Below are 14,514 nucleotides of genomic sequence, written 5' to 3' on the forward strand. Positions count from 1 at the left end.
ATACTGCGCTGCCATATTGCGCACTATTTTCTGCAGCATGTAGTTTTGGTTTTCTTGGCGGACATTCCACTGCTTTATTTAAATGTCATTGCTGATATTGAATGTTAGATAACAGACTGCAGAAAAAACTGCGCTGAAATATTGCGTTGCATTTTCTGCATTTTTTTTTTTTTTTTTGGGTTTGATGACATGCAACTGCTTTTTTTCTCTCATTGGTCATTTTGAATGTTATATTACACGCTGCAGACAATACTGCGCTGCCATATTGCGCACTATTTTCTGCAGCATGTAATTTGGGTTTTCTTGGCGGACATTCCACTGTTTTTTTACACTGGTTTCATGCTGGTTTTATTGGGTGTCCCGTCCTTAAAAAAAAAATAACAGTGCCATATTAAAACTTGTTGGTCTGTGCAATTTTTTCTAACATTTTTTTTTTTTAAAGTTTCCTAGCTACGGGTGAATCTATGACTTCGCTCCATTATCAGTTCAGGCTGGGCATTTCAACTATCTCTGGAATAGTGAAGGACACATGTCGGGCTGTTTGGACCACTTTGCAACCAGAGTATATCCCCCAACCATCCATGGAAATCTGGTTGCGAAGTGCTGAAGAGTTTCTGCAAATTTGCAATTTCCCTAATTGTGTGGGTGCAGTTGACGGGAAACATATAAGGATTGCGAAACCGGCAGGAACAGGATCGGAGTATTATAATTATAAGAAGTATTTCTCCATCGTCCTTATGGCTATTGCAGACGCCAACTGCAGGTTCCTTGCCGTGGACATCGGAGCATATGGACGGTCCAACGATTCGCAAGTTCTTAAAAACTCTCCGATGGGTCGTTGCCTTTATGGAGAGACCTACGATTTACCGCCAGCCAGACCACTGCCAGGAACAAATGACCCAGCCCTGGAATATGTCTGTGTAGGTGATGAAGCCTTTCAACCGTCGCCGCACCTACTGAAACCGTACAGTAGCCGGAACTTAACCCATACCAAGCGGGTCTTTAATTTCCGGCTTACTAGAGCACGAAGAGTAGTGGAGTGTTCCTTTGGCATATTGACGGCGAAGTGGCGAGTTCTGCTGACGGCTATCAAGCTGAAAACAACAACTATAGACGAGGTAGTTAAAGCCTGTGTGGTGCTCCACAACTTTGTCCTGTCAAAGGAGCCCGTTTCTTTGGATGATGAAGAGTTGGAGACCACCTTGTGGGACTACCGCAGCAGCTCGGTTCGCTCTACAAGTTCAGTTACAAGGATGAGGGACCAGTTTGCCGATTATTTTGTCTCACCTGTCGGGCGGATCCCGTGGCAAGACATGATTGTGTAACCTGTTTCCCATGTGTTTTGTTTATGTAAAAAAAGTGTTTCAGCCCCCCCCCAAAAAAAGGCCCAAAAGCTTGGTTTTCTTGCTAGTAAAACCATTATGTTATACCTTTTACATGTCTGGTGTTTGTTTTTATTAAACCTTTTTTTATTATATTACCTTATTAAATCCACACACACACAAAGAGTAGAATTGTAATCAGAAATTTATTTTATCTCTTTTTTTTTTTTTTTTGTTTTGCAAAAAAAATATATTTTTATTTTCCAACTTTTTTTTTTTAAAATTTGAACATTTTTTATAATATTATTTACATTAATAACACTTTACAAATTTTCAAAGTGTTGGGTGGAGATATGAGAGGAGGAGGGGCAGGAAGGTTGGACCACGTCGATAGGTGGGGAAACCCTACTTGTTTGGGGTGCAGTGGAAGGGGGGGTTAAACCAAGAGGCTGACCAGAGGGGGGTGGTGTTGGGGTAGGGGGAAGAGAAAAGCTGGGTAAGGAAAACATTGGGGAAGTAATTTGGTCTGGGGGCCGGGATTGTTGTGGGGACTGGGTCGGGTATTGTGACTGGGTAGGGTAGTGGGACTGGCGTGGGGTTTGGTAATGGTGCTGGTGTGGGGATTGGAGCTGGGTTTGGTAATGGTGCTGGTGTGGGTATTGGGGCTGGGTTTGGTAATGGGGGGTATGGTGTGGAAATGGGGCCTGGGGTGGAATTGGAGTGGAGGTGTGGGGAGGTGTGTGGGTCGATTCATTAATGGCCTGCAGTGCAGCATTATGGCAGGTATTCATTACCCGCATCTGTTGCTCAAAAGAAAGCTTCTCCATGCTCATGAGCATGGATTGGAAAAAAAGGTTGGCCGGATCGGGACTTACAGCTGAATGCAGCCTATCCAAGCGACTGCTGGTTTCCTGGCTTGTTTCACTGATGCGTGACTGCACCATGTTGAAACCAGCAGTCACTTGCTCTCCCAAAATTTTGAAAGAGCCTTGGAAGGATGCATTCAGGTGTAAGAACTCAGGAGCATAGCTCCTTTCCTGACCCCTCTGTCGCTGCCGCCACGAACCTAATGGTGGTGTCGAGGTGGCAGGATCAGAGGGGTGGGGTAAAGGGAACGCTAACTGTTCAGCATCAGATGCGAGCAATGAAGCCTGCAATAATGCTCCACTGCTTGGGGCGGATGAAGTGGAGGGGACAGAGGGGTCAGAGGAGGGGACAGAGGGGTCAGAGGAGGGGACAGAGGTGTGGGGCCTACCGACGTGGCCCTCAGTGGCGGACTCAGGAGGGATCGCTCCAGAGGGCGCAGAGGAAGATGCAGGCGCACGGTGGCTGGAGAAGGTGCTGTGAAAGAAAAAAAAAAAAATTAATACATTGGAATGAAAAAGCCCTGACTGAAAGCAAACTAAGTAGACAGGTTAACATGGTTATTAGTGGGCTGTAGAATACTTACACTCTGCTCCGCATGGTTCGCCTCAGGAAGGAGAGGGCCTGGCCATATTTGTACTTGCTCCTCTTCCTTCCTGCAGAGCCACTCGGGGCCTTCATCTCATCGTTGAATTCCCTCTTAAAGCGATCCCTCAGTGACCGCCACCGCTTCCTAACCTTTCCAACTGTGAAGACAAGAATCAAAAGAAAAAACAAAAAATTGGTAAATGCAATACATTACAGTCAGCTCAAAACATCACTGGAAAGTGAATACTTACCTAGTTTGCTCTGCTGCTGAGGATGAAGGCTCTCCCGCCTTGGAAACAGGTTGCGACACACTTCGTCCCAGAGCCGACGGGTGACACCGGTATCGGCATGCCTGCGGTCAGCCATGTTCCACAGCGGCTCCCGCTCGCGAACCTCCTCAATTAGATTATCAATGTCGATGTCATCGTCTTCATCGTCATCTACTGCGGGAGCACGCTGTGAAGCCTGTGCCAAAAAAAAGGAAGAAGAAAAACAAACTTATTAGTACACTGAAACACTAAGTACCAATAGAATCCCCCTCCCAAAAAAAAAACAAAAAAAAACTCACTGATGGCCGACCGCGGCGACGAGTCCGCCGACTCTGGGAGTGTCTGGGAGAACCTTCAGCGGCAGCAGCAGCAGCCTGAAATAAAGGAAACAAATTCTCAGTAATGTAGGCATATATTTTCTGTGTTTAGTTATGTATGAAAATCTGTTTTGTGTATGGTGCAGTGTGATGTGCGAAAAAACTGTTTCACCACTACTTACACTTGGTTCCTCCTCCACTAGCATCTCTCCACCCGTCTCGCCCCCTTCTGACAGCTCCTCATCTGATTCAGCTTCCTGTTGAAACATAATTTATGCATGTGGTTAGACATCAAAATGTAATTTTAAAAAACCCAAAAAAAATAAACCCATTTTTTGCGTTAACTTTTACCGATACACGCTGTTGCTGTGGAGGAGGGCTGTCAGAAGAGGACATTGTTTTGTGGTCCTGGTGGGCAGCGGCTGTGGTCCTGGTGGGCAGCGGCTGTGGTCCTGGTGTTTCTGTAAGTTAAAGAGACACTTGCAATCTGCTCGACACATTGAAGTAGCAGATTGTGGGTCTTCAAAACTTACTTCTAACACTTAGCTGTGGTCCTGGTGGGCAGCGGCTGTGGTCCTGGTGGGCAGCGGCTGTGGTCCTGGTGGGCAGCGGCTGTGGTCCTGGTGTTTCTGTAAGTTAAAGAGACACTTGCAATCTGCTCGACACATTGAAGTAGCAGATTGTGGGTCTTCAAAACTTACTTCTAACACTTAGCTGTGGTCCTGGTGGGCAGCGGCTGTGGTCCTGGTGGGCAGCGGCTGTGGTCCTGGTGGGCAGCGGCTGTGGTCCTGGTGTTTCTGTAAGTTAAAGAGACACTTGCAATCTGCTCGACACATTGAAGTAGCAGATTGTGGGTCTTCAAAACTTACTTCTAACACTTAGCTGTGGTCCTGGTGGGCAGCGGCTGTGGTCCTGGTGGGCAGCGGCTGTGGTCCTGGTGGGCAGCGGCTGTGGTCCTGGTGTTTCTGTAAGTTAAAGAGACACTTGCAATCTGCTCGACACATTGAAGTAGCAGATTGTGGGTCTTCAAAACTTACTTCTAACACTTAGCTGTGGTCCTGGTGGGCAGCGGCTGTGGTCCTGGTGGGCAGCGGCTGTGGTCCTGGTGGGCAGCGGCTGTGGTCCTGGTGGGCAGCGGCTGTGGTCCTGGTGGGCTGATCAGTGGCTGCGGTCCTGGTTTATCTGTTAATATGTATAATGGATCTATAGTTAGACCACCCCCTGAACTAGGTAATGTTCAATGATAAACACCCTACTGAAATGATGTCAGAAATGTTCATACAGGTGAACAACAAAAACCCCCAAAAAGTTGCACGTTATACCATTCATTTCCATGTCCCAAAAAATAAAATTTTAAAATGTTAACACTATGAAAAAATATATTTGACACATTTTATTTAAAAAAAAATAACCTCCCCCCCCCCCCCCCCAAAAAAAAAAAAACTTTACAAGTTAACCTTTATTAAAAAAATGAGCCCTCAACCAACCCTGTATTGCATGTGTAACCATTGGTACATACACCAGTTTTAAATTTACCTTTATGAAATAATACTACGGACATTTTTTTAAAACACATTTTATTATTTTTTTTTTTCTCTCTTTTTTTAAAAATCACAATTAGGAGCTGACATGCTCTTTATTTTAAATACAAGTACTTCAACTGCTAATGGTTATAACAGTAATTAAAATAAAATCAACACTTTTATTAAATAGAAAAAACCACACTCACACATTCAAACCACAAGCTGCACACCGCTAGACTTTTTTAAAAAACACATCAGATTTAAAAAAAAAAAAAAAAAAACACATTTAAACCACATGCTGCACAGACCACTATACAGTCAATACATCAGAAAAAGGCAAATAACCAATTACAGCATGGACAAATGCACATGCAATCAACAAGACGCACACAAAAAACATGCATGGTATGTGTCCACATTCCGGATTGCATCAGAATTTGGTCAGGATTTCCCATCAGTATTTGTAAGCCAAAACCAGGAGTGTAAAAATTAGGTAAAGTATAATACGAAAACAGGCACACTTTTGATTTTATCACCCACTCCTGATTTTGGCGTACAAATACTGATGGAAAATCCTGACCAAATGCTGATGCAATCCTGCACATGGACACATACCCTCCCACATGAACAGGCATAAAATTGGCAAAGGCATAATAAGGTGCAGGCACATGATACAAAAGCACACAACCGTACAAAAATACACACATACACATGCACGCACATAGCTTTATGCAAATACACATATGTACAACAAAGGCAGAAAGGTGAACCCAATCAGAAGACGCATACACACACACACACACATACAAAAGGCTGACAATCCTTTGGCTGAAGCAGCAGGTCTTCACAGTGGCTGGAATCAGGGTGCATCTGGACTCTAGCATGGCACTGGCTGGTGCAGGACGATGGCAGGCCTCAGGTTCTCTTCAGGTTTTAAGCTCTTTCTGTAGTCAGTACCTCATATACACACACAAATGCACAGGCACACAGATGCACACAAAAATTGCAATACTCACACTGGCTCTATGGTGGCTGGCTCCTGTGGCTGGAGTCCTGTGGCTGGCTCGGGTCTTGTGGCTGGCTGGGGTCCTATGTCTGTCTCCTGTGGCTGGCTCTATGGTGGCTGGCTCCTGTGGCTGGCTGGGGTCTTGTGGCTGGCTGGGGTCCTGTTGCTGGCTGGGCTCTTGCTGGCAGTCTTCTCTCTGGATCTTGCTGGCATATGTGGGGTTGAAGGCCCAGGCCAGGTTTATATAGATTTGGGGGTGTCTGACCAATTGGCAACAAAATACTTCTTCTGAGCATGCTCAGTGTAAAAAAAACGTATTGCAGCGCTGTATTGCGTCGTACGACGTGTCCCGACGCATCCGTCGCTCATAGGCTTCCATTGCAGCCAACGACGTATGCCGCAGGATGCGTCGCGACACGTTTTTTAGGCGGAGACAAAAAACGTTACAATCTACGTTTTTTTGAGACGACGTGTCGCCAAATTTCGACGCATCCGTCGTAAAACGTACACGACGTATGCCAATCCGTCGCCATACGTCGCCAATACAAGTCTATGGGGAAAAAACGCATCCAGCAAAAAGTTTTGCTGGATGCGTTTTTTCTGAAAAAAGACGTTTTGAAACGTAATGCAGTTAACGCTAGTGTGAAAGTAGCCTAAGTGTCTATCTCTGAGCAGAAGCTTCCATTAAATGAGTGAAAACCGTAATTAAAGCCAGTCCTAAATGAAAATGTGATTCCTTTGATGTAGTAACTATGGGCAGAACTAATTCTCATGGTGCTCATCCTCCATCAGCCGGTCACCCCTGTTCCTCCATTGTGAGTGGACCCCTTTTTTTCAATAAAAGTTGCCACTTGTTTCTTTTTTTTTTTTTAAGTTTGTCATGTCTTTAATGTGTGAAACATTCAAGTGACCTTGTATTAAAATCCTCTCTGTTGGCAAGAACAGAAGGATTTTTAATTTTGTACCTTACAGCTTAGGTTTTCGGCTTCAACTGCCTTCTGCAGGAGCCGGTCTCCTCGGCGAGGAGAGCATGGTTTACAAGCTTTCTCCAGCAGACGCTTGTAAGAGCTGCTCAGAAGCTGGATAGATGGCTTTATCTGACCAGCTTCAGTCATCCTGTGCTTCTCCCATTGTGTCCTTTGCTTGCAGCATCGGGGAGTGTAGTGTTTTGGCCTGTCAGTCAAACACAGCAAGCAGGAGGCGGGGAGACAGGGGAGTGGTGCTCTCTGGAACATACAGTATCAAAACAACCCCTCTTAGGATTGGGTCTAACAACAAAAAATAAAATCACGCACATGCTCAAAATCCATAGACCACCTCCGGGAAATATGATTCAGAACATATTGAGTTGCTGTGATTAGTATTGGAAGTTTTGATGGTTGCAGCACCGTGATATTTTCTGCTTGTAAGTGCCTTTTGGAGCAGGCTTTTTTACACTTTTGTCCTGGGGAAAGTTGTCATGTCCTTGTGTCTGGCTCGTTTCGGCAGGGTTGAACAATGTACCGGATACTTTGTGGTTCGTTCTTCACAGCCTGAAGAACTTCTCTAGAAAGTGTGAAGGTTGTGTTCTTGGAGGCAGCTTCTCCTCCAGATGTGTCCAGTCCTGCTTCCTTATCTCTAGTAACCTCCAGTCCTGCTTTATAATTAATGGACCCGTTGGGGCATGTGCTGCCGGACACCTGTTTCCCTCCCGTCTGCTCTCTTTGTTGGGGCACGCTCTGTGTATATATTTTTGCTTTGTTCCTACCTTGTCATGTACTCACACACCCTGCCGAATGTGACGTTTTCTTTCTGCACAGACCCTGGCCTTCCGGTACATGGCACCATGGCCGGCCGGCATGTGTCTCCCATATAACCTAAGACGTGTGTCTTTCCAGAGAGCCGTTCATGAGTGGATCTTCCTTCATGAAACATGGATGACAAGGCTTCTGTGGGGAAGATCAGCGTGTCCTCCGACTCCGTGTCCACCCTGAACAGCGAGGACTTTGTGCTAGTCTACCAACAAGGGGATGACATGCATTCTGCAAATAACGGCAGCGATGACGAGAAGACCGGCCTCAAGGTAAGGGGGTGCACCCTGGTGGTCTTTGAATTCTAAACTTGTTTTAATTCTTGTTTTTATACTATGACACTTTGTTCTCTGTGATCACCTTTCTTGCTCAGCCTGTTCCTCCATCCTTTAGCTGCGTGTCTATGCTCGCCTGTCCTCACCTTCACGGTGACGGTTGATTGCTCATAGCGTGGATTGGCTTATGTCTTATTGGGCCGCCAGAGCAGGTGGAGAAGGCATATATAAACATCTCGAGGGATCAATATGAGGATCGAAAGGTTAAACGTGTGGAGAGAAATGTATTACCGTACTTGTGCCTGCTTCTAAAAGAATCTCATATACTGATGTAGCAGGCACCAAATGGGCGTTCGTCCCGAGCCTCAGCGCGCTGCACAAACTGCACAGCGCAGCATCTCCAGTGCAACCTAAGTTGGCTGGGTGCCATGATAAGCGTGCAAAGCAACCTGAGAAATGCTACGTCTGTATGGGGAGAGGGAGTAGTTCTCTTTGGTTAGATATGCATTTTTCCCCCACTTTGAATGGATGTATTTTGGGGCTTAAACTACTTTTCGTAAGTGGATTTGTTAAATGTTGCACTGTTTGGCTTTTACGGGCTCTTTGTCTCTTGCTGGCTGCAGAATGAGGTAAAGGGTACCTTGTCTTTACCCTAATTAAAGCTGACAATACACATCACCTAAAGGCTGAGTCACACATAACGATATCGTTAACGATATCGTTGCAACGTCACGCTTTTGGTGACGTAGCAACGATCCCGCTAACGATCTCGTTATGTCTGACAGCGACCAACGATCAGGCCCCTGCTGGGAGATCGTTGGTCGTTGGGGAATGATCAGGACCATTTTTTTGGTCGCTGATCACCCGCTGTCATCGCTGGATCGGCGTGTGTGACGCCGATCCAGCGATGTGTTCACTTGTAACCAGGGTAAATATCGGGTTACTATGCGCAGGGCCGCGCTTAGTAACCCGATATTTACCCTGGTTACCATTGTAAAAGTTAAAAAAAAAAACAGTACATACTCACATTCTGATGTCTGTCACGTCTCCCGGCATCCACAGGGTTAAAACTGCTTTCAGCAAGAGCGCTGCTAATGCACGCGCTGCTGCCGAGAGCTTCCCTGCACTGACTGTGTCAGCGCCGGCCATAAAGCAGAGCACAGCGGTGACTTCAGTGCAGGGAAGCTCTCGGCAGCAGCGTGTGCATTAGCAGCGCTCTTGCCGAAAGCAGTTTTAACCGGTGGACGCCGGTGGGGGACGTGACAGACATCAGAATGTGAGTATGTAGTGTTTTTTTTTTTTTTTACTTTTACAATGGTAACCAGGGTAAATATCGGGTTACTAAGCACGGCCCTGCACTTAGTAACCCGATGTTTACCCTGGTTACCCGGGTCCTGCAGGGGGACTTCGACATCGTTGAAGACAGTTTCAATGATGCCGAAGTCGTTCCCCTGATCGTTGGTCGCTGGAGAGAGCTGTCTGTGTGACAGCTCCCCAGCGACCACACAACGACTTACCAACGATCACGGCCAGGTCGTATTGCTGGTCGTGATCGTTGGTAAGTCGTTTAGTGTGACTCCAGCTTAAGGGTCCCCCTAATATTTGCTCTTCAGACAGCTATCTCTCCCACCTCCCCCATACTAATCTGTGTTTGTCAATCTGGGAGAGAGGAACAAGCTGCTGCCAGCCCCCTCTGGCAGAGGCTTATCTGCCCTGAACAAAATGATCACCTGTTGATATTCCAAAGGACCGATCCTTCTCTACCTCCAATATCCTGTCAGGGAGGTTCCCTTAAACATCAGAAGATTGGGCAGTCCTGCTGAAATAACTGGAAACAGTTGTTTAATATGCATTTGTGGCCTTATCTGGTCCTTGAGTGCCTGTGCTCCGCTCTGTGTGTGCTTTTATGCAGGATGTTTAAAGGGGTATTCCTATCTCCAAGATCATATCCAATATAGAGTAGGTGTAACAATAAAATTATTAAACACCTCATATTAGAAATGTAGTATAGTTCTTCTGATTTGCTATATCTCTTACCGCATGTGCAGGGCATTGCAGTAGCTTTAGGTATCTATTGTTACTAACCTCTCATATAGTGACAGTTAGTTGTTACTGGTTGTAACCATGGATACCTAAGCTACTGCAATGCCCTGCACATTGGGTAAGCAACATAGATTACTACATTTATAAATGGAGATACTTTCGTAATATTTTATTTATTATTATTATTACTATTATTATTATTATTATTATTATTCTTTATTATTGTTAGTGATGAGCGAATATACTCGTTACTCGAGATTTCTCGAGCACGCTCGGGTGTCCTCCGAGTATTTTTTTAGTGCTCGGAGATTGTTTTCCTCACCTCAGCTGAATGATTTACATCTGTTAGCCAGCATAAGTACATGTGGGGATTCCCTAGCAACCAGGCAACCCCCACATGTACTTATGCTGGCCAAGAGATGTAAATCATTCAGCTGAGGTGAGGAAAACTAAATCTCCGAGCACTAAAAAATACTCTCGAGTAACAAGTATATTCGCTCATCACTAATTATTATAATAAATAATAATCTTTTTATATAGCTCTAACAGACTCCGCAGCGCATGATGCAAGGATCCTATCCCAATTTCGGTGACAGAGTATTCAGGCGTGATGAAGTCTCTGCATGGTAATGGCCCTCTCCGCGGTCCCAGGGTCTCGTGGGCCACAGGATTGAGCGGGCCTACGATGGCAAATGGCAGGACAGGGAAGCGATGGATTGACATTAGTGATGAGCGAGTGTACTTGTTGCTCGGGTTTTCCCAAGCACGCTCAGGTGTCCTACGAGTATTTGTGACTGCTCAGAGATTTAGTATTTGTCGACAAAGCTGAATGATTAGCGGCTGCTGGACAGCTTGAATACATGTGGGGGATTGCCTGTTTATTAGGGAATCCCCACATGTATTCAGGCTGTCTAGCAGCCTCTAATCATGCAGCTGCGGCGACTCAAACATAATCTCTGAGCACGCTCAAGATACTCTGAGATCACCCGAGCATGCTTGGAAATCTCGAGTAACAAGTATACTCGCTCATGACTAACTGACACCTGTTCCACCATAGTGTTCCTCTGGATCTAAGTCCTCAGGATGCAGATAGTTTAAAGTTACACTTGCCCTGGCATCCTTGGCACAGAATCTGGGGCTAGCAATGCTTGCATCTGTCCAGTGTGGGGAAATTTATTAAAGACCCCCCCCCCACACACGCACACACACGCACACACTGACACACGCACACACTGACACACGCGCACACTGACACACGCGCACACTGACACACGCACACACTGACACACGCACACACTGACACACGCACACACTGACACACGCACACACTGACACACGCACGCACACACACACACACACACACACACACACACTTATGAGCTATCCTCAAACTTTTGAGCAGAGCAGCCCTTTAACTTTATTGATTCCTTATCTTGTCCTTGAGCACTCTTGTGTGCCTTCATGCAGGATGCTTAAAGGGGTATTCGTATCCCAATACGTAGTAGGTGTAATAATAATATTAGTAATTACCTCATATTAGAACTGTAGTATAGTTCTTCTAATTTGCTGTGTCTCTTACCCCATGTGCCAGGGCACTGCAGTAGCTTAGGTATACATAGTTACGACGTCTCATGTAATGACATTTAGTTGTAACTATAGATACCTAAGTCACTATTCTGCCGTGCACATGGGGTAAGTGACATGGCTTATCAGAAGAACTATACTGGATTTCTAATTGGAGGTTTGTGCTAATATATATTATTGCACCTACTACATATTGGGATAGGATTATGGAGATGCTCCCGCTTACTGGGCAGAGCGAATGTTCAAGTGATCGGCGGGTTTCTCATGACCTAGATCCCTACCGATCTGCAGGATATATTAGTTAGGTCAAAGATGTTTTATTTTTTTTTATTATTTTAAAGATCCAATTTAAATATGAATCTGTCAGCGAGTTTTTAACCCTTTTCCGAGCTCCTCTCTGCTGAATTCTGACCATATAAAAGTTCAGCTCACCTTTGATTTGGCCATAAATGAAGTCAGAAAAAGGCATAGAAGACTTGCAAACTTTGTCGGAACTCGCTCACTGATGGATTCTCAGTTACCTCATTCTGAAGCCACCAATGTGCAGAGAAATGTAAGCTAAATGGTGGAAAATGTGTAATGAAATCGGAATGCTAAAATACATGCATTTAGCTATATAAAAAACAAACAAAACATTGTTTCCCCCCAGGTACACGGCATCTCTCCACTTCTATCATACAGCGTTGTGTATGCTGGGGAGGTTTGGGGCAGTTTGTACACAGGTATCTGCCGTCATTATTGGAGTGTAATATCCAGTGTTTTATCTGCAGATTGTTGGGAACGGGAGTGAGCAGCAACTTCAGAAGGAGCTGGAAGATGTGTTAATGGATGCACCATGCGACTCGCCGGAGCCGCACACAGCGGAGGCAGAGAAGGATCTTCCTGATGATGATCTGGATGAGTCTTCAAATGAAACCTCCACGTCATCCTCTATCAACCCGTTATCTGTCGGGATACAGAAGCAAGAAATGAGCCTGCCTGTGAAACCGGCACAGCAAGGTAATGCGAGGGCATAGGAAATTATTGTTGTTTTTTTTACAAAACACCTTTTCATGTAACCGGAGGCATTTAGTGTTACAGTATGTTCCCACAGACCTCTATGGTTGGTGCATTATGAAGTTATACCAAATGTTAACACCGATGGGTGTATGAGCCTTTATTCTTAATAAGCAGGTAAAAAAAGTCGCCTGTCTTGTATACCAGGGTTCATACATCCATACAGATCAGCCTCCTCCTTGCATATCTTCTTACCTCCATATTTATTCCCAGATTTCACCATATTTGCCAAGCCCAATAAGTGGCAATAGAGTTCTAGTCCTCTTTTTCTCTGATGAAGCTGTTTGCATATTCGCAAGGAAGTATTATTTGGCCTATAAGTCTCCTCACGCTGGTTTGGAATTCTCCACATGGGGAAACGTTTCCCCTTATTTCTCACTTTATACTATGCAATTGTGGTAATACTGTGATTATCCTTTCCTGCTATATTCTCCAAAGTAAGCTAAGAGATTAAAGCATATATTCAGGAGGCTGGACTGCCATTTCTTTGATATAACTGTGTGAGGAGCTGTGCAGTCATCATCATTCTCTGTGATATGAGCTGCAGCACTGGAGAACAGCTACGACTGTGCCGCTGCAGCTCTAAACATCTGGCCGCAGAGGGAGCTGTGAACAGGTGCCGGGTATCAGCCCTGTAATAACTAATTCCTAAGGATACAGTAGGTCTTCAATATACAAGTCCTGGAAACCCCTTTAAACATAAAATATTTAAGTTTTTGACGCCATATTTTTATTTTTACGGTTTGCCCTTTGTTAAGGGATTGTGTTATGTTTTACTTTTCGCTCCTATGCCTCCTGAGCTTCTGCTTGCCAGGGGGCATTGTGTTCCTAAAGATTGACGATTCTGATCAGCGGCATGTTTGCTGCACTAAATGGGCCCTAAGCGGCATCGTAGGGGTCCGAAGCTGGCCAGATCTAGCGATCCCAGATATTTTTCAAAGGAGCACTTGCAACTTGCGTATAGAGCTTGTAAGTGCTGCTCTGCACTCCTTACCTAGGGCACCGACTACTTCGGATAGACTGCAGAGGTGGCAGACAACCTAGGCAACAAGCACTAAACTATAGAATTATAAATCTCCTCCATTCTTGAGAACGGAGAGGATTTTTAATAAGGGGTAAATTGCAAAGTTGCTTATTTTCAGCCATTTAACCAGATTTCACACCCCCTTTTAGAGCAGAATATCCAACTCCTGATCTTATTTACCTCCAAAGGCAAAGATCTAGGCCTGTGTTGTGCAGCTGAAGAGATTAGCATATAGTCTCCAGATAAAGCTGCCTCTGGATCCATAGGAGGCCGGGCGGACAGAAGCTCCAGCTTTTTGCACACGTTAATGAAACATTTAGCAAATGGAAATGCTAACCCAAAATCTAATCCTTTGACTAAACTGGATGCTGGTGTCGCAACAAAATGTTATGTCAGGACATTGCTCCATTTCCTATTCTTCTCTACTACTACCCCCCCATGATCCGCCAGGTGATGAAATGCGTGTTGGGGACAAGGTGTTGCATAAAGATTGCACTGACTGTGGTTAGAAAGGTTACTTTTTCTTTGTTTTTTTACAACCCATGCACGATATCTTACCTCTTGTGAGACTGTTTTTTCCTTTCAGCATGTTAATAGCATTTTTTTCAGAACCTGTAAAAATATATTTTATCCTGTTAAGTGTTGAACATGGCAGTTCTGAATGTTTTTTTTCTTGCTGAAGATGTGCTCCATTTAACGGGAATTGGTCAGCAGGTTTTTAGACGCCAAAGTAACACCACCACATTAAAGTATTGGTAATGATCACTTCCATGCCTTAATATTAAGAGTCTGAGTCTCCAGTGTCACATAATACATAGACAAATTCTTATGTAGAAGAAATCACAAATGCAGA

At 44.9% G+C, this 14,514-nt stretch overlaps 2 protein-coding genes across 6 annotated transcripts in view; one reads left to right on the forward strand and one right to left on the reverse strand.

Moving 5' to 3' along the window:
• The window catches only part of RABGAP1 (RAB GTPase activating protein 1), a 238,587-nt gene that overhangs the window by 8,461 nt on the left and 215,612 nt on the right, over positions 1 to 14,514 (forward strand). For all 5 annotated transcript variants that reach the window (XM_077283511.1, XM_077283512.1, XM_077283514.1 and 2 more), the window contains exons 2-3: positions 7,767 to 7,951; positions 12,352 to 12,580. In XM_077283511.1, the coding sequence (XP_077139626.1) occupies positions 7,802 to 7,951; positions 12,352 to 12,580 (379 nt within the window). In that variant the 5' untranslated portion in view covers positions 7,767 to 7,801. The remainder of the gene's footprint in view (positions 1 to 7,766; positions 7,952 to 12,351; positions 12,581 to 14,514) is intronic.
• Positions 1,759 to 7,004, reverse strand: LOC143803697 (uncharacterized). Its single transcript, XM_077281474.1, has 5 exons — positions 6,855 to 7,004; positions 3,026 to 3,230; positions 2,773 to 2,932; positions 1,830 to 2,663; positions 1,759 to 1,771 (listed from the first exon to the last, which is right to left on the reverse strand). The coding sequence occupies exons 1-5, from the start codon at positions 7,002 to 7,004 to the stop codon at positions 1,759 to 1,761; spliced, it is 1,362 nt and encodes a 453-aa protein (XP_077137589.1).

Source organism: Ranitomeya variabilis, chromosome 2 (genome assembly GCF_051348905.1).
Source record: "Ranitomeya variabilis isolate aRanVar5 chromosome 2, aRanVar5.hap1, whole genome shotgun sequence".
Classification (NCBI taxonomy): Eukaryota; Metazoa; Chordata; class Amphibia; order Anura; family Dendrobatidae; genus Ranitomeya; species Ranitomeya variabilis.